The 26,044-nt window shown below is 48.2% G+C and overlaps 1 protein-coding gene across 1 annotated transcript in view; it reads right to left on the reverse strand.

The window, feature by feature from the left end:
* The window catches only part of ALDH6A1 (aldehyde dehydrogenase 6 family member A1), a 105,701-nt gene that overhangs the window by 74,986 nt on the left and 4,671 nt on the right, over positions 1-26,044 (reverse strand). Inside the window, exons 2-3 of the mRNA XM_086937475.1 lie at positions 8,159-8,221; positions 3,416-3,490 (exon numbers count right to left, since the gene is read on the reverse strand). Of these exons, the coding sequence (XP_086793601.1) occupies positions 3,416-3,490; positions 8,159-8,221 (138 nt within the window). The remainder of the gene's footprint in view (positions 1-3,415; positions 3,491-8,158; positions 8,222-26,044) is intronic.

Here is a 26,044-nt window from a genome sequence, read left to right on the forward strand (position 1 = left end):
CTTGTTTTTGTTAAATTATATATTGCTACCTGGGGTCTTCCTAGATGATTCGTAGTCACCCCAATGACTGCCCATTATAATACTGTGCCATTATAATACTGTGATAGCTTTCCTGTTGCTATCCAACCTCAACAGTGTTTGTAAGTCAGTGTGCATGTAGCTGTACAACTACTTTTCATAGCCAAGTGAGCAGATTGTATGTTGTTTCATAGAGAATGCTGAAATTTTCTGAGCAAACCATTCTCATACAGGTAACCCAGTGTACCAACTACTGCCTATGAGAATATGCCGCCTGCGGGTCTCTGCCTAGCTTAGAAAGCAAGGCTATTGTTGCCTCCTTCATTTGCATGATGGGGGTAAAGAGGGAATGCGCCCTCCATGACTGCTTCCATGTACATTTCAGCAAGGCATGATAACAGTAGATCACCATACCCAATGTAAACTTCAATAAGCAAGCCATCGGTCTTTGAAATGTTCTGTGTGGCTAGATCAGCTATTGCTTTTATTACCGCTTGCACCACCAAGATTATATCCAACTAAAGTCAGGCATAGATAAACATTGATACTGTCAAGCAAAATTAGGGAACGATCAATTCTGTGTGATAAGACAGGGATAATTAAAGGTACCCAAGCTTCTTTCAACTTGGAAAGGCACACTCAAGAACACTAGGATAACAAAGGCTATATTAGAACGATTACATGTTAAAATTAAATAAAAAATCCTAACCTAGTGAACACAATATGAATCGTAATTATTATAAAAATAAACAAAGTAGCGGTAGATATGTTTATGTGAATAATAAGCATATTGTAACATTGTGTGGGTATCAAAAAGCCTTCTTTATATTAATATCTCCAACCCACCCACATTTCTCTTGGTTAACTTAGCTAAGATTGAGCACCACAAACAGGCCTAATACCAGTTTCAAAGATGGTTCACACTCTCCTAGCTCTTTTGGACAGCAGTCAATGTTCAGCAGAGTAAAAGCATCTGCTATTCTCATCTATGTCGGCAAAAGGTAGATAAGCCTACCGAGCGAAGGCCAGATGTGCCCATGTTTAGCCTTCAGTAAAGGAAGATATCGATAGATCTGCGTGGCCTTTGTCTCAAGTTGCTGCCATGAGGTTCCTCTCTACCTCATTCCACTCTGTTCTTTGTTTAGATAATGTATCTGGTCAATTTTAGAATATATAGTAAGCAGAAAGGCCTGGTACCCTTACTTACATTCTGTAAAACCTTACCTATTGTTCAAAAACAAACGAGAAGTGAAGTTATCAGACTCTATAAAATCTTGTTTATTATTTAAAAACAATCACTGATAAAAGGGAATTCAATCCATACAAGAAAACATAAATATATGCAAGCAGACTTGATTATCACATTACGTTACAATGAACATGGACAATGAATGAATGAATCAATGTGCATTTAACTTTAGATTTATGCCTAAATAAACAAGCATTGGCATTGCCAATAGGTATCGCTTTTGGACCTTATAAGTGTTTAGCCATGCAACCCTTAATGTTGTTGCACCAAGGATATTGTGCCGGATAACTAAACACTTATAAGGTCCCAAAGGAGAGACCTATTGGCTATGCCAATGCTTGTTTTTTATTAAACATTCGAAAGGAAACAAGACAGCAGTAATGTATTGATCAGCCCGCGTGAGCACAGTCATCAACGATGTCTCCTAAGATATTTTGTGAAAATAAACTGTAGGACCACTTGACATATCGTCATCTGGGACCTCCACCGCGCTGCTTGCTCTACCAGTAGGAGTTGCCGGGTATGGGGAGGATTGCATTTATCACCACTGTAAGTGTTCCACTTTCCCCACACCCGGTCCCACTTCTGGGCGAACCCTGCAATTTTAAGCCTTGCATTCCAGAGTTTCTCAAATCTTCTACCTGCTATCCAGAAATTCAGGGATGGTATGCAAGATTAAAGCTACCTGCCAGGTTGGTGTTCTTCCGATTCACTATCGGTGTGATTTCTTCTGTGAAATGCAGTTTTCTGATCCCTCTTGTCATGCAAGTGGTTGCAGAACCCCTGCACATGCCTTGTGTGCGAGCGTGCCACGCACAACAGAAAGCGGAACCAGCGAGTACTTGTTCTCGTTTCCCAACAGATATGAAGCAGACGTGAACGTGCTGTTGAATTATCACAGTGCTCCCATTCATGCCTGCGGTCCCTGCTTTATTAGAGCTATCGACTAAACATTACTGCATCTGAACACACGCCATATTCAATAGGCTGGGGCTGCTGCAAAGTAGTTGATATTATTAGTTAGCCACTTAAGCTGCTGGAAACTGGGGTGTTAAAGTCAATTCTGAGCATTGATTTGGGTTTTGAGAGTTTAATGCATGCCAGTGATGGAAAGGCGGCCCTTTTTGCAGTAGAACATAGGGAAATGGCGTCGTGAATACAGAGCTTGGTCTCTTGGCAAGCTGGACTCCGCAGTTCCATTGTGTTTCCTGTATGCATATTGATTTGCCTTGTTGCAAAAAAGAACAAGCTGCAAGCCACGTGTAAGCAACAAATAATCCCAGGTGCACTCAACGTGTGTAATCCTTGTGTCCTGTGACAAGCTGCATGCCGCATTAAATTCTCGTGTCCCTAGTACTAGGGTAAATACATTTAAAAAGCGGAACAGCAAGGCGTGAAATAGACTAGAAACACTGGCAATAGACAGACAGTAAAGAAGCAAAAACACAGAAGTGGATGCCTGCTTGTGCCCCGGGGATCTGACATAAAAAAAAAAAGCAAAGCACACGCGAAGCAGCATTTTCGTTGCTATGGCAACAAAATGGCGTGGGACTGTCCACAGTCCCTACGGACATGTGCATGCTGTCTGCTATTGACAAATTGCAAGAGCAGCCAGGTTTGTTCATGCAGGCGCGTGCATGCAAAGCCTTCGGCAGAATCGATTACAAAAAGGTACTCTCAATAGCGCGAGTAGCGCATGCGCTGCTTTCACCAGGTGAGACCAAAAAACGTATACAATTGCAAAAGGGCTTACCTAAGAGGGAAAATACATTGTAATTATAGCAGGACTACACACTAAGATAATAAAAGCCTCACACTACAGTGAGTGTACAAGGAGGCAACCTTAAACTGCAGAGTCAGGCACAGACAGTTTCAAACTACACAACAAGGTGTAGATAAGCGCAATATGCATGCATATACCCCCACCACTACTTCATTAATCAGAAGCACTTTGCTAAATGAGGCAAAGCGATTCCCAGGCTACACAATAATCCTAGAGAAACTAATCTTCACACCACAAGAACACCCTCAAAGACAATAATGATCCCACCGCACTACAAGCCCAAGAGTGACAAGGTATGCTCTAGCACTCAAAATCAATGCCTCAGCTATACCACCTGATGTCTAAAATTTGCTTGCTTCACTCACCGGATTGTGGATATTGATCCATTCTGAGGTGTTGGAGTCAACAAACTTTCCATCGATCAGCAGCTTTGTTGTTGGCTACAGAGAGGGTGAAACAAGGTTACATTTCTTCTGTGCAGAGCGAACAGCAGAAGAAACAGGTTATGAAGTACTGGCATTTATAGCAAATCATAGGTCAGCAGCAGTACAAAGGACAGAGGTGCACATTAAGCATGATGCTGCGTACTGGCGTTTTCAGCAATCAGCAAACCATGGGTCTGTGTGTCCTTTAAGCGCAACGTCAGGTGTGTGCATTATTTGTTGTATCATTATAGCAAAATTATGATGGGAATAACAGCATTTAAACAAGGCTGGAGTAGAAAAGAAGGTCTGTGTCTACAATAAGCAAGATTCATCAGGATAAATTACTTCAATCTGGAAGACCGGTGTATGGCGCACCTGCACTGGTCACCCAGCTAACTAAACAAGCAGGCTTGGCAAAAAGCAAAATAATGTTTTGGTCTCAAAAAGCACACATTCGACTGGGTGAGCCAGGTATGGACTTTGAGGATCCTGGGTTTGCGGTGTCGTGGAGGCTGAAGTCAGTGAGTGACGGGGGAGTGCAAGCACCCTGTGACCTTGGCCTGGAGAGTGGTCCTCTGTCCAGTACCCGGCATTGACAACAAAGGAGTCTAGATGGCGACTAAGACGGACACTGAAAAATCCCAATCCAGGTCGTCCGAGGGATCCAGGAATGTCCAAAGTAATAAATTAGTTTGATAGACTATGCCCAAAGGATCCCCGGCAGAATTGAAGAGGGCTTAGTCGAAGGGGGAGGGGGGGGGCAACAGTCGCTACATTGAACCAACGTTGACGGATCTTATGGCCGCCATAAATGGGGTCCAGGCGTCCCTGGACCAGAAGATGGAAGCCTTAGTTAACAAATTAGATACGGTCACCATTGAGGTGGGGCTGATACGGGCGGATCTCACGAAGTTAAGTGAGAAAGTGAAATCACTTGAAATTAAGACGGCCAGCCTGACTGACGATATGACATTGCTGCAGCAAGAGGTACGTGACCTTAGGGCCTCAAGAGCAAACTGGATGAATATGAGGGAAGGGCCAGGCGGAACAACATTCGCATTCTTGGGGTGCCTGAGAAGTCAGAGGGCCAAACACCGGATCTGTTTGTGGAAGATGTCGTCCTCAACCACCTCAAGCCTAAGGGACTGAGTAACCTTTTCACAGTAGAGCGTGAACACACCGTGCCAGGGGGGGGGGGGGGGGGAGGACTAAGCCCAGGGCCCCTCCTAGCCCTACGATTGCGAGGGTCTTGAACTTCCGAGACAGGGATGTGATCTTGCAGGTGGCAGGAACAGGGACCCCATTGCGGTACGAAAATGCAACCCTCTTTTTTCCCGGACTTCACTCAAACGGTACAGAAACAACAGCAGAGCTTCTTGACGGTGAAAAAGAGACAAGGGACTAAAATACGCTATGATGTTTCCGGCCCACCTCCAGGTGGAACTCAAAGGGAAGGCAGGGTTCATTGACAACCCTGAGGTGGCATTGGACTGGTTGGAGGGTGTGCACTTGAATGAGGCGAAAAACCGAGCTCGAAGTGAAGCTGATGAACAATAGGTCTACGCATAATGAACGTTGCAGGTTGCTGTAGTATTGTGTGGTCGGGGGCTGGGGTGGGTCCATAGCATATATCTTAATTTGACCTGGTAAATTGGAAGTTACTGTGGACTGGCTCGAATATGAAGAAGTGTGTAGAGCGGCTGGGGGGAGCGGGGGGTAGTTTTTGGGCCCTGCTTCCCTTTTCTACCTTTGTTTGTAGATTAGTATTTGGGCGACAGGCACACTGCTAGTTGGGGATGGGTGTACGTGAAATGCAGGGGTGCAGGGAAGGGGGGGTGGGGACTTGTTTGATTTTTGTTTTTATTTCACACATCAGGGGACAATGTGGCTAACGGGATTATTCTATACCAATTTGATGACAGATAGTGGAAAGAGATTGGGGATTAACATACTTAGCTGGAATGTGAATGGATTGGGTAACAAAATTAAGAGAGGAATGGTCAATCAGTTCATTCGGCGGCACTCCCCTGATGTGGTGGTGCTGCAAGAGACACATCTTATCGGGAATAAGTGCATGGCCCTCCATGGGGGGGGGGGGGGGGGGGGGTTCTGGCTACAGATTGGTGACGCATGCAGGGTTACATCTGGGTTGCGGGGGGTAGCTATCCTTCTCAAGAACTCCTTTCCTTTTTTCACCATTCAAGCAACGTGGTCCGATCAGAGGGGGAGATACATAGGCATCTCGGGCCAATGGGAGGGGAGAACATCCACCTTTATGTCAATTTACGTCCCACCGGGCCTGCAAACAGACATGTATCGAGACTTGTGAGCAATCTTCCTTACCTTGCCCCTGGGGACCCCTGGTGACGGGTGGAGATTTTAATGCGGTAGTGGATGGGGAACTGGACTGGCACCCAGCTAGACTGCTGAGCCCATTACAGAAGTGGCTCCCTGGTTTCCTAGACACGATGGGTTTAGTTGATTCATGTGTCATCGGCTCACCGGAGCATGTCCAGAATAGACTATGTATTAGTCCCGGCGGCCCAGGCTTGGACCGTTAAAGAAGTACGACACATGGGAAGGGGCATCTCCAACCACTCCCCGGTTTGGACACAGAGTTCGATCGAGTCATTGCAGGCAGAATTGCTCCCCTTTATCCTTGGCATTTCCGGGACCCTACCATTAAGAGAGATATAGTCAAGGCAATGGATAGATATTTTTCCGAAAATCAGGGCACAGTGGATTCTGCACAGACCTTATGGGAAGCGTTTAAAACGGCAATAGGGGGCGAGACTTTATCATTGATTGCAATGAAAAAGAAAGAGGCAGGTCGCATTGGAGAAAGCAGACGAGGCAGTGAAAGCCCTAGAAAGGGATATTTCTGGTGCAGTGACACCTGAGGGTTTTCACCGTCTCAAACTGAGGCAGGATGAATTTGGTGGATTGGGCAGGGCAGGGAGGGGGCCAGGTCGCAGCTTGGGGAGACCCAGAGTAGGGTGTACGGACACAGGGACAAGGCTGGAAAACTGATTGTGTGGCTGGAGAGACGGGAGTGGACGTCGAGGTTGGTGCCGGAGTTACGGGGGGAGGCCTCAGAGGTGATTGTGGACCCACAGGCTATCGCAAACAGATTTGCCAGATACTATAGTAAGTGTACCCTGGGGAGGGAGGGTTCTTGGAAGACGATAATAAAGAAAGGATCAAAGATATACAAAAGCCCTGACTCTCCGAAGATGACCGAGCTTATTTGGATTTCCCGCTAACCAACGACGAGGTAGCACAGGCGATCAGGGGGGTTAACTCAGGAAAGGCATCGGGCCGAATGGCATCCCCATTGAACTCTACAAGCTGAATTCTAACAGGCTCGCCCTATTCCTCCGATCGATGTTTATCGAGAGTAGAGATACAGGGGAGCTGTTTGCGGGTCTGGAGAAGTTCGGTTTCGGACTGGAATTTATTGGCTGGGTGCATCTTCTCTATTCTGCTTTGGCCCGAGTAGTGGTCAATAACCATAAGTCTTTGGACTTTTCCCTGAGCAGGGGGACTAGGCAGGGATGCCAGCTGCCCCTGCTCCTGTTTGCCCTGGCTCTGGAATCATTGGCAGCATGGGTCCGGCAGGATCGTTCCATACGCGGGTTGCGATTGACCCCCGACTGGGAGGATATAATCTCGCTTTATGCAGACTATATCCTGCTCTACCAAAATATAAAAAGAAAAAAAAAAAAAAAAAAAAAGCACGCAATGCCATAGTAGTACCTGGCACTGAACAAAACTATTTTGTGTGCTGATATGCTCTATGTTAAAGAGCAGATTGTGATCATTCACAATGAAGCCAGCCTTCATCGATAGTGAGAGAGATAGAATTTTAATAAAAAACAAAGATTTTGGTTAACACCAGACCTCATTAGAGGCCCAATTCTTAAAGAAAGTCACAACAGTGCACCCATGGTATGTCCTTGCATTGTTGCAGATTTATGTGTTTCATGAAGTCGCAAGAATTTACAGAAGTAGACCAGGAAATCGTACTCCTAGAAAATACTTGTGAACTATATTTTAGCACGAGCAAATATCCATATGCAGATTTTTTTCATGCAAAAATCTGTAGAGCGTTTACAAGTTTACTTTCCATCCAACCACTGTTTTTCTAACCCTGAAAGAAGTTTTACTTTGGCCCTTTGTCAGGAGTAAATTTCCAACCTTTCTCAGTATGGGAACACACTAAAGAAGAACTGGTGAAAACCCATAAAACATGCAAGTTTGTAGGTTTTCACTGACTGAAAAGGGCATTCCAACACCTGGAACTATTGCTTAGCGCTACCCCAAGCCCTGTATGTAGATCTGCAAAAAGGTGGCAAAATAACGAAATTGCTAATATTTAAGCCCTACTATAGTATTAGCCCTGGAATAATCAGAGAGGCTATTATCAGAGCTCTTATATCATGAGAATGCTGCCATATATGTGGGCACACTACACTGCACCAAAGGGACAAGTGGATTTTTTAAGCAACACCTGTCCCATCCACAAGTAGATATTTTATTATATTCCATACACCTGGTATTAGTCCGTGCAAGGGAACAGAAGAGCGTGCGCGCAACAGTAGAGGAGAGTAGTATAAGCTGGTGCACATGGGCAACAGAGAGAGCAAGTCAGCACTGTAGCGCATCAAGGAGTTATATACTCACCACAGAGGATGTGGAGTATGCCACAGAAGGAGAATACCAGGCATGCTTCACCTGAGCCGAAATCTGCAAGAGATTAATCAAATGTGAGACAGCAGACAATCAAACATGTCTCTTTCACGAGGATATAACAACCTTACCAGAAAAGCCTCTGTTCTGCACACATTACCATCAACCTTCAAACAATGTCTTGGGACCAACCAAAGAAATGGAAGATTGCAAATCAGTTCCAATGGCTAATTAGTTGTGCTGAAATCCCCACAAGAAGCAGTAAATGGATATCAGTGGCCTTCTGTATGCCTTCCGGATGAGTTATCACCTAGTGTTCCACTTTGACCCAAACATTTGTCACAGAGTGCAATATAACGTTAGACAGCATTTTAGGTCGAGAGTTTGCAAAAAACACAAACTCAGGACCATCAAAACATGAGAACGATGAAACTAGGGCAGGGATTTCAAGCAGGAACAATCACAGCGAAACAAAGGAAAGAACTTGGCGATGAAAAAGGACTGTCTTTTTAAAGTGAAAGTCATTATGTGGGGAATATGGGATGGTGTCGAGTTTAGCAGTGTTTGACTGGAATTTAAGTCTGTTGCTGTGAGATGGGCCAGCTTGAAAGGGCCAGTGTGTATGATGTTTTCTTTAGTCCTGTGGGTCGTGACAGTCCACAACGAGTATTCTAATAATTTGTGTTGGACTGGATTTTCTAACATTCACAGGGCACATAACTACTTTGAAAACATTAACTAAGACCTTGAAGCACTGAGAACAGGATTAGAAGTACTTACCTCACACTAAAGAGCTTTACAACAGAAATCCTGGCCTTAGCTCCGCACACTTGAAAAACATTGGATCCTCTGATGCCCAACTACCTTTTGTTGAACTGATGGCCATAAAAAGAAGCTCACCCAACCTGGGAGTAGTGTAGGACACAGAGCACCGTCAAGATTCACAAGTGGAAGCAGTAGTAAACTCCATCTAATTCATCCTATTCCTAACAGGCACGCAACACCTATTGGGCTGCATGGGTTTCAGCCCCCCTTCCTGCCTGCGTCCCCCACCAATGGTGTGTCTCAGCCTAGGCTGCTGCTGTGGGCTCTGCAGCGCTGAGTCTGATCTCCGGCACACAGTCGTTTTTCACAGGTCCTTGAAGACCATTTGCATATTTACATACCTTTGTAAACTGATTACAGAGGACTAGTTTTTTTTTCTGGTCCCGGTACCCCCTGGCCCCCCACAATGCCTATTCTTTACATTGGATTTTACATTTACTGCCCTAGTGTAAGAATGCATTTCATTTAAAGGAATATAAAGAAGGGTTGCCAAAAGAAAAATGCCAGCCATGTGTTGCTTAAAGAGCCTGCAAAAACTTCGTCTTGACACTAAATATGGTTATAAATAAAGGATCTGTGCATTTGTAATGTGACTGCTCGGTCTTTGTTCCCTTTAATTATTCATGGATCATTCAGGCAGCCCTAGAACAATATTAAAAGTGTTTTATATTTATATTAGCTGTTTGAAATATGCACAGTAAGTGCTGAAAATACAGCTTTAGGTGACTGCTTATTTTGTACCGTATGGGACAACCAATGAATAAGCTGGCAACCCTAACCATAAGACTGGAAGTTTGTTGTAGGATCAGCACATTACTTATTTCCTCACCCTCAATCCCCGATTTATGGCATCGCTGCAGGGCTTTAAGTGGGCAGGGTCCTGCTGGTGCTCAGGACCAGCAGTTCATAAAAGCAAGCGCCTAGACGGGTCCCTACCGTGCTCTCGATTTTCACCCTCACACTGGAGAAAAAAAATCTTAACTCTGCAACAGTTCACTGTTTTGATGTCACTTATTTTTTGCAGTTCTGTATTGCTAAACTCGAAGTGCTTTACATGAGCACCAACAAGGACATCTTCATTTCTTTTTCTGGTAGGCATGGACGTTTAAAGTGATTTGCCCAGAAACCTAAGATGTTGAGCCGACGTGGAGACTCAAATCTGCTTCCTCAGCTCCAAAGTTGGCAACTCTAGCCATTACGCCACAACCTCTTGCACAAGAACTAAAGCTTTTTCAAAATTATATACAACAAAGCCATAGATGTATGTAAGCATATAGTATATTTATCTTATGCAACTAACAATCTTTTACAAAAAAAAGGTAGTCCTGGCTTGTTGTAGATGTAATGTCACTTATGAGGAGGTAATAACAGAAGCAGAGAAATACCAGTCGGACAGCACATTATGCTGAGCACAGATTTTAGCACAAATGTTTTAAGCCATGCCCTTATTTATATCGGCCCTTTGAGAGAAGCTGGCTCTCTATATACCATATCAAAATGAGGTATAGTGTGCACAGAGTCCAGTGGAACCCACAAGGTAGTCAGAGGTAAAGGTAAATAGCAACTTACTCTCCATTTATGGTAGTGTGGGCGAGCAGTAAGGCTTTATCAGAGGGTAGTGTTAAGCATTTATTGTACACACTCAGGCAAGAAATGTCACACACTCAAAGACTGAACTCAGACCAATTTGTTTGTATAAAAATATTATTTAGTTATTTTATTCCTAAAACCAAGCCAGACCTGGTGCAGGCAAGTGAAATAATACTTTGCAAAATCGTATGCAGTGATTTACAGTTTAATTCAAGTTCAAATGCAGTTTTTAAGTTACTTTTGCTAATCAGTGTGAGAAGCCCTGATATGACACTTAGACATTTTCTACACAAGAGGTAAGTAATTAAGTATTTACACATATGCAGTTTTTCAGTGTTTTATACAAACCGACTCCACATTTGGAAACATTTTCAAGGAAACAAAACAGTCAATCCAATCCTATGGGAGAAAATTAACTTACCTGTTTTCAGGCAAGTACTGGTTTGTGGGTGTTGGTATTCTGGAGTTAGAACCAGGGTTCCCCCAGGGTCGAGGATGCACTCTCAGAACACTCTCAACTGCACTAGGGCGGCCGGGAGCAGAGTGCTCAGGCCCAATGTTATTCAGTGGGGGATAGAGGGCCTCTGGTAGGTGGCTGCTCACAAGAAGGCCACAAGGTTGTAGGAGCAAAGCTCCGGGTTTTAGGCTCAGGGCAAAAGGGGTTCAAGTTAGCACACAAGGTACACCCATAGTGGCACAGGGGCTGCTGAGCACGGTTTTGGCATCAGGTGCCCTGTTGTCAATGGGGATTGCCTGTTTTGGTTGTTGGCTGCAGGCTCAGTCCAGGAAGACTTCCGGGAGGAACCGGGGTGCTCGGGGCATAGGTGCACCTCGGATTCTCTTCTCCAGGGTACAGGGCAGCAGGATGCAAGGGTGTCTTGAGGTGGGATTTCATCTTACCGGGCCACTTGCGGTTGAGGAATTTCTGTGCAGAGGTTGCAGGCGACGTTGAGGAGTCCAGGAGGGGTCAACCCACAGTGGACTCTGGAGCGCTGGGGGACCTCGCTGGGACCAGTGGACCACCCAGATTCGGGCCGTAGGAGTCGATTGCAGTGGTGGTTCCAGACGTCAGATTTCTTTGTCCTCAGCAGGCTCAGAGTCTGTCTTGGGAGTTTCTTTTGAACAGAGCTGCCGTTCACAGGAGAGCCGGTCTTTGTTGAAGGCAGTCAGTCCTCCCAAGGGTTCTGGAGGTCACTGGCGGCAGGACAAGGCAACTTTTGGTGCAGAATCTCTGGAAACTGCAGATGGGTCTGTAGGGTTGAGGCAAAGTCAGTTCTCAGCAATCTCCTCTGCTGGGCATCTTCTTTTGTCCTTCTTAGGTTGCAGGAATCAGTCTTCTTGGTTCAGCTGAATTTGGGAGATGTTTTAGGGGTCACGAGGTCAGTAGCCAACAGGCTACTGACCTTAGGGTGACTACACCCTTGGTGTGTTCACCCAATCTGGGGGAGTGGGCACAATCCCCAATTCGGATTGGAGAGTGCCTGCCATCTGCAAGATCGTGAGCAATGAAGAGTGGGCTTCACCTCGCCTTGCCCACCTGAGGGGTGGGATTTGCAGAGGTGGGTACACCAATTGGGCTGTGCTCATTTTTCTGCCTGTCTTCCCGTCGAAAAGGAGGGGAAACAGGAAGGGGGCCTGCTCCTGAAAGCAGGTGAGGCTGGGGGTCGTGTTACAAAAGCAGCAAGGCCTTTGAGGCTCCCCTGCCACACATGGCTTTTTCTGGCCTGGGGAGAGGTGTGAGCACCTCCGCCCAGTAAAGGCTATGTTTCTGGGCTCAGGGAGAGAAGGCTCCCAACCCATGGGTCCAGATACAGGTCTTGTATGGCAGGCTGTTGTGCACCAGTCAGGGAACCACCAGAGGATGGTCGTTTTTCAGGGGGCATCTCTAAGATGCACTCTGAGTGCATTGAATAAAAAATACTGGTATCAGTGTGGGTTCATTTTGCTGAGACGCTTGCTACCAAACTTCCCAGAATTCAGTAATGCCATTATGGTGCTGTGGAGTTCGTAATGACAAACTCCCAGACCATATACTCTTTATGGACTTATTGCGCTTACGTCTTAAAATAGACTTAGACACTGTAGGGGTACAGTCATCATGTACTGTACCCTCATCAATAGTGTTGTGCACCCAGCTAGAGGGGTGTCTTACCTAAACCATAGGCTGTGGGTTTCAGGCATGGCACACCGGAATGTGTGCCATGTCAACTCTTCACTTTTCTCTGCTCCAAAACACACGGCTTGCAATGGCAGTGTGTGTTTAAGGTACAGGACCACTAAGGGGGACATATGTGCTGCAGCCCTTGCAAGTCTTCCCTGGTCACAGTGCCCTTGGTACCTTTTTATAAGGAACTTACGTGTGGCCAGAGAGGTGCCAATTAGGGGTACAAAGGTACAGTTTTGGGAAAGAACACAGGCCCTGGGAACTTGATAGGTAGGGACCTCGTGCACATCAAGAAACCCAGCTTCATACACTCCCCAATTTTTTCATCCTACTTAAAGCTGTGCATAATAGCAATAGTTTAACTTACATCTGAAACTCTAAACCGCTGTCAATAGCATGCTGAGTTACTTCAAGTGTCTGAGAATGCAGCCTGCATTCAGACAACTCACTCATTCTTGCCCTTCACTTTCACGCTCACCCTGCACTCACAGCGATCACAATGCACTCACATTGATCACCATGCACTCACAGCAATCACCCTTCACTCACAATACACTTACACTCTTCGCCCTGTAGTCACACAAACACACTACTCACCGCACTCTTGTGACACTTCACCTACATGTCCCCCTCACTACTCAATCTGCAATCTTACTCAAACAAGTCCATCACTAACTCATTCATCCCACTCTGCATTTACATCTGCACCATATGGTCACCTCACTCACCCTGCAATCACTCCTCTTACCCTACTCTCACACTGTCGCATGGCTCACCGTTCACTCACATGGGCACTCCTGCTACCCACACAGTGCAGAGGATTAATGTGCGTGCTACAAAGAACGTGTACCATGCAGATCACAGAAATGTGTGTGTGTACTAGGAGTAGCGCTATAAAAAAATGAAAGGTTTGTCAGAAAGGTGCTATATAGAGATTAGGTGCATTGTTGGCAAGTGGTATTGAGGGAATTCATGGAAAAGCAGGAAAAATGGGGGACTGGGCGCACAAAAACAAATGTTGCACCGTGTGCGACCAGTGCTAGGGCCAGCCCAGGCGGGAATGTTAGCCCCCAGCGAAGCTCTGCTCTAGTTGCATCCCTGATCCCCAATATCCCTATGGGACTAGGTTCTAGATTATGGGACTGTATGGCACCATGAAATACCTGCCAAATCAAAAGTCTTCAGTTGGCGCAAAAGGTGTCTGGACAATTATTATTTGGCCTAAAACATGAACCATTAGCAGTTAACGGTAGGAACCTATACTCTCATCCAGTGAAATTCAGATCCACCTTGAAAAGTATTTGTTTCACAAAAGCATCAAAGGAACTGCGCTCAAATACCCAACAAGTAAAAGGGTAAACTGGATCCCAACTAGGCAACTTAGTTTCAGCTGGCAAAAATTTCCTGATTATCCCAACAATCAGATGTACGCTTAGAGGTGGCCGACAATCAGGAGTCACCTCCAAAAACTCCCGCTCCCCCGAATCTAGAACATGGGTACGTACTCACAAACATTTACCCAGGGGCCACAAAGTACTGTCTGCAGCATACCGGAGGGCTGCACTTATGCCAGCGGGGTGAGAGTCATGGTAATGAAAGGTGGGCGTAGGGGGATGTGAAGCAGATACAAAGCGTGGACAACAAACAGTCACCTGACTTTTGTCTACCGCCAATCCTCTATTATCATGCACCAAGCATGAAAGTCAAAGCATTAACTTCTATTGTATAAAGTGAGAGGGAAAGATATACTCATCTAAAGGTGGCTGAATGCCAAAATGTGAAACCAGAAAACTTTTATTTATGCAATTTTAACAGCTTTCGGAATGTTCCTGAACTGTCAAGTGAACAGCATGCTGGTCACCAGGGGCCGCAATTAAAGGTCATGAGGTCCACATGCAACCCTCAGGCCGTATTTGAGTATCCCTGTTCTAGAACAACCTGCCCAGGTACGTCAAACACTCCAACTCCAACTCTCCAATGCCGCTCAGAACGAGATTCAAGACCCACTTGTTCTAAACATTTGATCCAAGCCTTCTTCGTCTAACATCCACCTTCGGAAGTTTTTCCTTGCTCAAATTTCTTTCACCGGTATGTTGTTTAATGTACAATTCCATGTAAAACTTTATATTGCTTGCAAGATGCATTTCTAAACACGCTATTTTCTACTGGACTCAGTCCCTGTACCCTTGACCACTCTGAACTTCACTCCCACACTGAAACCTAGTTAACGCACAACCTGAACTACATAACTTATTTACTTTATTTCCTTAATGATGTGACATTGCCCTAATCTGCAAGAGTATAGTCGGTTCTGCCCTCCTGCCTGAAAAAGTTGCAGTCGAAGCAACGCTGTTGAATTCACGCAGTCATCGCTTTGACCACAGGTGTATTTTGAAGAAACAATGGTGCACTAGGATATAATGTTTTAACAAAATGAAAAAAAGTCTTATGTAATAAGAAGACAGCAAACAGAAATAACAAGGCACATTAAAAAACAAGCCGAATAGAGTGAAAATCTTTTGCAATTAAATTATGTAGTGCATCAGGTTAACAGTATTTGTTTAGTCAAAGAAAGATTTGGTGCTTATGCTGTGAGAAAAGAGGTGCATGGTGCTAAACTAAACAAAACCACGTGCGCCACTAATCAAAAGACATAGGACTCCTGTCTATACAAATATTCTACTGTTATTGGAGTCTATATTAGTCGGGTGATGACAGCGTTTCGACCTCTAGGCCTAGGAGGTCATCATCAGGGCGGGAGCTAGAGCACCCGGTATCTGGTAAAGCAATGAATAATTTAAGTATTTGGGGGGGAGGGGGTCCGGTCCATCAGTGAATGCGAACCACAATTAGGGCTGATAGTATGGCTCTGTGGAGGAACAATGGTTTCCACAAAATTTTCACATGATTAATCATGGAGCGAATCAAGGTAAATACTGCGTGGCCAGCAGAGACGGGCTGTATCAGCCGCTAGCAAGTCCTCACAAGGGTTGATGAGCAATTGGTAGTTCCATTGAATCTTGAAAGGTAAAAATTATGGTAGAGGCGAAATTGCAGGAATCTCGGCAAGTCACTCGATGTAGGATCCTCTTCATTGGACTGCATCAGGGAGACAAGTAAGGGAGCCGGCAGGCGTCCTGGCATCTACTGGTATGGAAAATTGAATTTTGGCAACTTGGAAATTACAGTGTGTAAAACAGAAGGTAGCCTCTGAAGTCTTGCCCGGTCTCTCAGCATACGGGGGGGGGGGGGGGGGGGGGGGGGGACAAGGCATCAATTAATGGGGCCAAGCAGGGCGGCAAGAATCCCTTTGAAAATGAACAGGAAAGCCTGCATGAACCCCGGCAATCACCAATAGGTGTGCCATCTCTATGCTGCTGTGCCTAGAAGCAATTAGGTATTGCAGTGTGCATGTTGTAGGAGAGTAGGGTCTGCAATCCTATGATCACCCAGATTTTTTTGCTTTTGTTTCACTGGTTTACGACTTTCTCTGGCTGTGGGCCTGCCAATCAGACCCACAGCCTGGCTGTTCTCTTTCTAAATTACGATATGTACCCTAGGTGCATTTACCAATTGGTACTGGGCCACCTTATCAGACCCCGTAACGCAGGGCATAGGTGTACCCAGGGCCGCCAGGGGCTGCAGCATGTATTATGCCACCCCTGGCTGGCCTCCTAAATTTGACACAACTGGCTGCATGACAGCTGGGGCGAAGTCGTGTAATCACCCTTTGCTTTAGGTATAGTAGCTCTATATCTAACCATACAATGGACACCCGAGTTCCTATCAGTCACTCCTATGGCAGGCCTTAACAATCCGGAAGGCAGAGTGCGTGGGCTCGTGTGAGCTAGGTTCAGGCCCGAGCCGAGCCCGGTTGCAGCTTGCGGAATCAAGACCCAATGGCTGTTCCATGATAACGCGTACCATATCGGTAACTCCGGTGTCGCGTTATCAAGGCATGTCGAGTAAGGTGTCATACGGATCGGGGTGCTGCCCTCTCACCAATTCTGGCGATGAGGTTAGCATTCCACCCTTCTAGAGGGACACGACATGTACGTAACTGTGAACCCCGGTTAAAGTTAACTGAAGCCTCAGCTCCACAAAATGGATGCTGCCACCACAGACACGAGTCTGACCTCCTGCTGCTGGGAGTCCTTCCAGCGAGGAGCGCTTGGACAAAGGGTTTCCTGTCGAGGGCGGTGTTCGCACCGTCCCAGACAGGGTTTGTGTATTCTGGGTAGGTAGGGCTTTTACGAGAAGGTGACTGCGGAGTGGCACCCCGGTGCTCACTACGCATCTGCCGGTCAGAACCAGTTCCAGGGGCGCCAGCCCTGGCCTGGGGAAAGTCCAGCAGGGGAGAGGGGTGTAACTACCCCCCTTTCTGGTCCCACCCTTAGGGCAGGACCTAGTCATGTACCCACCCGTTTCTTTAGGATAAAGACCGGAGCGGGGACCCTTCCAAATTAGATCATCTTTGAATCAAGAATACTTTCTACGAAAGGACTTAGAGACTCTTCTCAAGATTTCTCCCTTGTGACTAAGGAGTAGTCACCCTGCATCAGCGGGCACCATCTAAGAACTCTGCGGTTTGCTGTAAGTCCTTCTTCAAGGAATCCGACGGCCCAGCTCGACGAGAACCGGCTTCCCTGGCACCTCTGACCTCTACCCACGTCATCAGCTCAGCTGTGATCTGTGGGTGCGACGAGACCTCGAGGGACCGGCCATCATCAGAGCCTGCACGCTCTTAACCAGCACGACCATCGAAGCAATTCTCTGGTGAGTGCTCTGGGGTCCGTGAAGCCCCGACCCTGAGCCGCTCCAGCACCGAAGTGCAGTCTCCCAGCATCTCCACGATCTGCGTGGGGCCCTTCTGCTCGCTGCTCAGCACGTTGTCTGGTCACTAGCCGCTGGCTTGTGCCCTTCTGTGACGACATCCGACAATCAACTCTGCTGGTCTGGTTGCTCCAGACTGGCCCTTGCTTCCATCTTTGCGAGAAGCACCCCGGGCCCTCCTGGTCCACTCAAGACGCCATCTTAGGCCCACCACGTGGCCCTGGGATCTGCCAAGGCTTGTTGCCCCATCCTGGGCCCAGCGACGCCGACAGCATCATCCTTCGTGGGACAGCTCGCACCTCCGCCGTGGTCGCCGACAACGCCTCCTGGTCCGTGAGACTGCAGAGCCTAGCGTCGCCCACTCACCTGGTCGAGGTGACGGCCAACCGGTGCCTTCCTGGTACCCTCTGACTACTGGCTAGTAGTACGAACTTGGTCCCCTCTGCTTTCAGGTATCATCAATCTCTGATCCAGGCTTGGATCTCTACGAACTATTCATCACTGGTCGCCGGCCAGCAACTCCTTTTCTTCCGGCTCCTGGCTCGTCAGCGAAGACCCCGACGCCTGTAAGACTTGTGCAGCCGCAGCCCTCGTGGCTAGGTAACTCGGCATTTCGGTGCCTGCATAGCCTCTTTACTCTAGGGTCCCGAGTCCCTCGCTTCCGACTTGCCTTATCGGGTCCGCCCGAGACCTTAAACTTTCCGTTTCCTCGGACACTTGTTTTAATTGTGCACTTGAAGTATTTTCCTAAGAGATTTGGTTTGTGCTTAGTACCCTGTCCTCATAAAGAGTACAGGGCTGTTGTGATTCTTAATAAATATACTGTTTATTTTCATAACACTTGTGTGGTGTCCTTTCACTGGGTGTTCAAGGGGTACATGTGTGGTAAACGGCTGGCTTAACGCGCCCTCTCGAGTCTTTAGCCTTAGACTGCTCGTATCCACGCTACTAGGATAGCTGGTCTATAGGTTGACTTACAACCAAACACCATAAGGGTCGTTGGAACGATACATAGCGGTCGCTAGAATAGCGAACGTTGCATATCATGCCAACTTCTCACATTGGTGAGCAGCGGTTGTTGGGATTTGAGCTTGCTGTTGTTTTACCACACGTATCCTAAGAATATCTTGTTGAAAGATCACATAAGTACTGTTAGTACATATAACTAAAGCTTAGAATACTCTGAGTTCTACTGAACCAGCTGTTGCAGCTCCTCAAGGCTTAGCACACCTTGGCCGCAACTCTTAGCAAGGGAACAGTAGGTAAACACATAGTGTAGGTAGGTGTATCACTTACACCACACTAGAAACAGTATGTCGGACAAAGGAGGGAACTCTGAGTCTCCCCTTGTGTCAGTTGACCCTCCACAGGTCATCCCTTCGAGATATACTGTGCTGAGCTTCAAGGAGTTAAGACAAGTGTGTCACTCCAGGAAGATCAAGCAGGGGTCTAACCCCACAACGTCCTTTCTGATTGGTCTCTTGGAGACTTATGATGCCAGAAAAGCTGAGACCCTTCCCAGCTCTTCTAATCCAGAAGGAGACATGCCTCCCCTCGAGGGAACCAGAGACGATCCTGACCTCATCCACCTCGCAACTGAGAACGAAGATGTGGAGGATGATGAGGATGAGGATCCCTCTGGGGATGAGGCAGATAAGGGACAGGTAGAAGTCGTTAGACTAAGCAGGTCCAACTTAAGCAGACATGACAGTGGTACTGGGGGACCCCTGGGGCCGCTATCAGGTCAGCTTAACATTGGGAATGGACGAGCCCGATCTCTGTCAAGAGACTCTGGCAGATCCCTTCAAACCAATGGCTCTCACAACTCTTCTCAAAGAGGGATGACGTCCCCTCAGAGGAGAGTGTACGAAGCTAAGGAAAGGGCAGCTAATCTGAGGATTGAAAGGGAAGAACTTGCCCTGGCCAAAGAAAGGCTTGCCTTTGCTAGAGAGCAACAGTTAAGTGGGGTAGTCCCCACTGGTGGCAGCAATGTACCTAGCAATAGGGAAAGGAGTTTTGATACGAAACACCTTGGTAAGATAGTGCCCCCCTTTAAACAAGGGGACGACATCCACAAATGGATAACTGCTTTGGAGAGGGCCTGCACTGTGCAGGGTGTTCCCCAGAGTCAGTGGGCAGCTATCTTGTGGCTCTCCTTTGAAGGAAAAGGAAGAGACAAGCTCCTCACCACAAGGGTAGAGGACGCTAACGATTACCAAGTCTTGAAAAATACACTCGTTGAAGGGTTCGGCCTAACCACTGAGCAGTACAGGGTGCTGTTCAGGGATACCCAGAAAACGCAGTCTCAAGATTGGTCTGACTTTGTCGATTGTGCCACTAAGGCTTTTGAGGGCTGGTTGCTGGGCAGTAAGGTTACTGATTACAAAGGATTGTATAATTTGATGATGAGAGAACAAATTTTAAACAATTGTCAGAACCAGTTGTTGCATCAGCATCTTGTCGACTCGGATCTGACCTCTCCCCAAGAATTGGGAAAGAAGGCAGACAGATGGGTTCGTACAAGAGTTAAACAGAACCAGGGCCAGAATCAAGGTGGTCAGAAGAAAGCAGACCAAAAGGGTAAAGATTCTAAGGGGGAACAAAATGACCAGAAGTCTTCGACAGGTCCCCAACAACCCAAAGAGGGTGGGGGTCAGGCTCCCCAAAAGAAGAAAGAAGGCCAATCCAAAAGATGGTGCCAGTACTGTAAAAGTAAATCTCACTGGTTTAGTGAGTGCACCAAGAAAGGAGGAGGGCAGGCTCCTGCCACTGCAGCCCCTAAGGCACCTGTGCCCCCTAGTACAGTCAGCAGTGGTAGTGCACCTCCCAAGGGTTTAGTAGGGTTAACCCTGGGTTCTGAGGGGCGTGACAACTTAGTTGGCACACTCACTCAGGCTGTCCTTGTCAGTACAGGGGACGTGGACGTGTCCCCCGACGTAAGTCCCAATACTTTGGGCAAATACCGACAGACGCCTTTCATAAATGGAAAGATGGCTCAGGCCTATAGGGACACTTGTGCCAGCGTCACCATGGTGACGCCTAACTTTGTGGACCCTGGACAGATCATGCCAGGTACAGAATTCCTGGTGACCAATGCAAGCAATGTCACTACCAATCACAGTATGGCAATTGTAGCTTTCTCCTGGGGAGGGGTAACTGGCCAAAAGAAGGTTGTAGTTAGTTCAGACCTCCCAGTGGATTGTTTGTTGGGCAATGATTTGGAGTCATCACAATGGTCAGAAGTGGAGCACCGGACTCACATGGAAATGTTAGGCTTGCCAGCACATGTGTTCGCTGTGACCAGGTCACAGGTCAGGAAATGCTCCACTGAACAGGTGCTGGGTCCTGGAACAACGGACCAGACACCTCCCAAGAAAAAGAGCAGTAGGGTTAAGGCTGCGCCTTCCCCCTTGCCCCAGGTCGTGGATCAAGTCTCAGAGGAGGCTGACCTACAAGAATTGAGGGAAACTGAGCCTAGGGAGTTCGAACTTGATCAAGTTGAATTCTTGGGTTCAGGGGGACCCTCAAGGGAAGACCTGGGGAAGGACCAGTTAGACTGCCCTTCTCTTGAACCCCTCAGACAGCAGGCTGCTGCTGAGGCTGCTGGGAACGCCACAGGTACCCACAAGGTATACTGGGAAGATGGACTCCTGTACACTGAGTCAAGAGACCCCAAGCCTGGCATGACCAGGAGGCTGGTTGTACCCTTGTCTCAGCGTGGTTTCCTACTTACCTTGGCCCACGAGATTCCCTTAGCAGGTCACTTAGGCCAGACGAAAACGTGGGACAGGCTTGTCTCACACTTTCACTGGCCTCATATGAACGAAGATACCAAGGAGTTTTGCCGCTCCTGTGTCACTTGCCAAGCCAGTGGTAAGTCAGGTGGCACGACAAAGGCCCCCCTTATACCAATGCCTGTGGTGGGGGTGCCCTTTGAACGGGTGGGGATCGACATCGTCGGTCCCATGGAACCACCAACAGCATCAGGGCACAAGTTTATACTGGTGGTAGTGGATCATGCCACCAGGTATCCTGAAGCTATTCCCCTTAGGACCACTACAGCGCCTGTTGTGGCAAGAGCCCTAGTTGGAGTATTCTCCAGAGTGGGCTTCCCTAAGGAGGTCGTCTCCGACAGAGGTGCAAACTTTATGTCGAGCTACTTAACTGCTATGTGGAAGGAATGTGGTGTCGACTACAAGTTCACTACACCCTATCATCCACAATGCAATGGGCTTGTTGAGAGATTCAACAGGACCCTGAAAGGGATGATTCATGGACTACCAGAAAAGCTTCGGCGTAGATGGGACGTCCTGATCCCCTGCCTCTTGTTCGCCTACAGAGAAGTCCCACAGAAGGGGGTTGGCTACAGCCCTTTTGAACTTTTGTACGGACATCCTGTAAGGGGACCCCTGTGTTTGGTGAAGGAAGGATGGGAGAGACCTCTCAAAAAGCCTGCAGCCAACATAGTGGACTATGTGCTTGGCCTCCGCTCGCGGATGGCTGAATACATGGAGAAGGCATCTGAAAACCTTAAGGCCAGCCAAGAACTCCAAAAAGCTTGGCATGACCAAAAGGCTGTCTTGACTGTTTACCAGCCCGGACAGAAGGTGTGGGTGTTGGAGCCAGTGGCCCCAGCAGCACTCAAGGACAGATGGTCCGGGCCCTACACCATCCTGGAGAAAAAGGGAGAGGTCACCTACCTGGTCGACCTGGGAACTCCCCGGAGCCCCCACAGGGTGCTTCATGTCAACAGGCTCAAGGCATATGTCGACAGGAAGGACATGAGTTTGCTCATGGCCCTAGATGAGGGACAGGAAGAGGAGAGTGACCCTCTCCCCGACCTGCTCACTCAGAATCCTGACGATGGATCGGTAGATGGTGTTGTCTTTTGTGGCAGCCTCTCCGAACATCAACAGAGCGACTGTAAACAGGTTCTTCAGTCGTTCAGACATATGTTTTCTCTAACACCCAGTCAGACCAATTGGTGCACCCATGAGGTCGACACTGGTGACAGCTTGCCCGTTAAGAGTAAAATCTACCGGCAGCCTGATCACGTTAGAGACTGCATCAAGAGTGAAGTGCAGAAAATGTTGGAGCTGGGAGTCATTGAACCCTCGGACAGCCCTTGGGCTAGTCCCGTAGTTTTAGTGCCGAAACCTCACACCCCGGGCGGTAAGAAAGAGATGAGGTTCTGCGTAGACTACAGGGGTCTCAATGCAGTCACTAAGACTGACGCCCACCCAATACCAAGGGCAGACGAGCTTATCGATAGATTGGCCTCAGCCAACTACTTAAGTACGTTTGACCTGACAGCTGGGTATTGGCAAATCAGGTTAGCTGAGGACGCCAAGCCTAAGACCGCATTTTCAACCCCTGGTGGGCATTATCAGTTCGTGGTGATGCCCTTTGGTCTGAAAAATGCACCTGCCACCTTCCAACGGTTGGTGAATCAAGTCCTTACTGGGCTGGATGACTTCTGTGCGGCGTATCTTGACGATATTGCTGTCTTTAGCTCCACCTGGGAGGATCACCTGGTCCACCTGCGGAAAGTGTTAGAGGCTCTGCAAGCGGCAGGCCTCACTATCAAGGCCACCAAGTGCCAGATAGGGCAGACACAGGTTGTATACCTGGGCCACCTTGTAGGTGGAGGCCAGGTTCAGCCACTGGAGAGCAAGATACAGTCAATCAGGGACTGGGCTCCTCCAACCACCCAAACTCAGGTTCGAGCTTTCTTGGGCCTGACTGGTTACTATAGGAAGTTTGTCAGGAACTATGGTTCAATTGTGACACCATTAAATGAACTGACAAGTAAGAAAATGCCAAAAAAGGTTCAGTGGACAGCGAGCTGTCAAAAAGCATTCGATGACCTAAAGCAGGCCATGTGCACGGCACCTATCCTCAAGAGTCCGGACTACTCCAAACCATTCATTGTCCAAACAGATGCTTCTGAGTTGGGTGTGGGAGCTGTTCTTTCTCAACTGAATTTTGATGGTCAAGACCAGCCCATTGCTTTTATAAGCAGAAGGCTGACCCCTAGAGAGAAGAATTGGTCAGCTATTGAGAGGGAGGCCTTTGCTGTGGTTTGGGCCCTGAAGAAGCTGAGGCCATACTTGTTTGGCACTCACTTCAAGATTCAGACCGACCATAAGCCCCTCTTATGGCTAAATCAGATGAAGGGTGAAAACCCCAAACTGCTTAGGTGGTCCATTTCCCTACAGGGGATGGACTTTACAGTGGAACATAGACCTGGTACTGATCATGGCAATGCCGATGGGCTCTCCAGATATTTCCACTTAGAACAAGAAGACTCACCTGGTCAAGGTTAGCTTATTGTTCCGACGTTTGGGGGGGGGGGGGGTCATGTAGGAGAGTAGGGTCTGCAATCCTATGATCACCCAGATTTTTTTGCTTTTGTTTCACTGGTTTACGACTTTCTCTGGCTGTGGGCCTGCCAATCAGACCCACAGCCTGGCTGTTCTCTTTCTAAATTACGATATGTACCCTAGGTGCATTTACCAATTGGTACTGGGCCACCTTATCAGACCCCGTAACGCAGGGCATAGGTGTACCCAGGGCCGCCAGGGGCTGCAGCATGTATTATGCCACCCCTGGCTGGCCTCCTAAATTTGACACAACTGGCTGCATGACAGCTGGGGCAAAGTCGTGTAATCACCCTTTGCTTTAGGTATAGTAGCTCTATATCTAACCATACAATGGACAACCGAGTTCCTATCAGTCACTCCTATGGCAGGCCTTGACAATCCTGAAGGCAGAGTGCGTGGGCTCGTGTGAACTAGGTTCTGGCCCGAGCCGAGCCCGGTTGCAGCTTGCGGAATCAAGACCCAATGGCTGTTCCATGATAACACGTACCACATCGGTAACTTCGGTGTCGCGTTATCAAGGCATGTCGAGTAAGGTGTCATACGAATCAGGATGCTGCCCCCTCACCAATTCTGGCGACGAGGTTAGCATTCCGCCCTTCTAGAGGGACACGACATGTACGTAACTGTGAACCCCGGTTAAAGTTAACTAAAGCCTCAGCACCACAAAATGGATGCTGCCACCACAGACGAGTCTGACCTCCTGCTGCTGGGAGTCCTTCCAGCGAGGAGAGCTTGGACAAAGGGTTTCCTGTCGAGGGCGGTGTTCGCACCGTCCCAGACAGGGTTTGTGTATTCTGGGTAGGTAGGGCTTTTGCGAGAAGGTGACTGCGGAGTGGCACCCCGGTGCTCACTACGCATCTGCCGGTCAGAACCAGTTCCAGGGGCGCCAGCCCTGGCCTGGGGAAAGTCCAGCAGGGGAGAGGGGTGTAACTACCCCCCTTTCTGGTCCCACCCTTAGGGCAGGACCTAGTCATGTACCCACCCGTTTCTTTAGGATAAAGACCGGAGCGGGGACCCTTCCAAATTAGATCATCTTTGAATCAAGAATACTTTCTACGAAAGGACTTAGAGACTCTTCTCAAGATTTCTCCCTTGTGACTAAGGAGTAGTCACCCTGCATCAGCGGGCACCATCTAAGAACTCTGCGGTTTGCTGTAAGTCCTTCCTCAAGGAATCCGACGGCCCAGCTAGACGAGAACCGGCTTCCCTGGCACCTCTGACCTCTACCCACGTCATCAGCTCAGCTGTGATCTGTGGGTGCGACGAGACCTCGAGGGACCGGCCATCATCAGAGCCTGCACGCTCTTAACCAGCACGACCATCGAAGCAATTCTCTGGTGAGTGCTCTGGGGTCCGAGAAGCCCCGACCCTGAGCCGCTCCAGCACCGAAGTGCAGTCTCCCAGCATCTCCACGATCTGCGTGGGGCCCTTCTGCTCGCTGCTCAGCACGTTGTCTGGTCACTAGCCGCTGGCTTGTGCCCTTCTGTGACGACATCCGACAATCAACTCTGCTGGTCTGGTTGCTCCAGACTGGCCCTTGCTTCCATCTTTGCGAGAAGCACCCCGGGCCCTCCTGGTCCACTCAAGACGCCATCTTAGGCCCACCACGTGGCCCTGAGATCTGCCAAGGATTGTTGCCCCATCCTGGGCCCAGCGACACCGACAGCATCATCCTTCGTGGGACAGCTCGCACCTCCGCCGTGGTCGCCGACAACGCCTCCTGGTCCGTGAGACTGCAGAGCCTAGCGTCGCCCACTCACCTGGTCGAGGTGACGGCCAACCGGTGCCTTCCTGGTACCCTCTGACTACTGGCTAGTAGTACGAACTTGGTCCCCTCTGCTTTCAGGTATCATCAATCTCTGATCCAGGCTTGGATCTCTACGAACTATTCATCACTGGTCGCCGGCCAGCAACTCCTTTTCTTCCGGCTCCTGGCTCGTCAGCGAAGACCCCGACGCCTGTAAGACTTGTGCAGCCGCAGCCCTCGTGGCTAGGTAACTCGGCATTTCGGTGCCTGCATAGCCTCTTTACTCTAGGGTCCTGAGTCCCTCGCTTCCGACTTGCCTTATCGGGTCCGCCCGAGAC

Source organism: Lissotriton vulgaris, chromosome 9 (assembly GCF_964263255.1).
Source record: "Lissotriton vulgaris chromosome 9, aLisVul1.2, whole genome shotgun sequence".
Lineage (NCBI taxonomy): Eukaryota > Metazoa > Chordata > Amphibia > Caudata > Salamandridae > Lissotriton > Lissotriton vulgaris.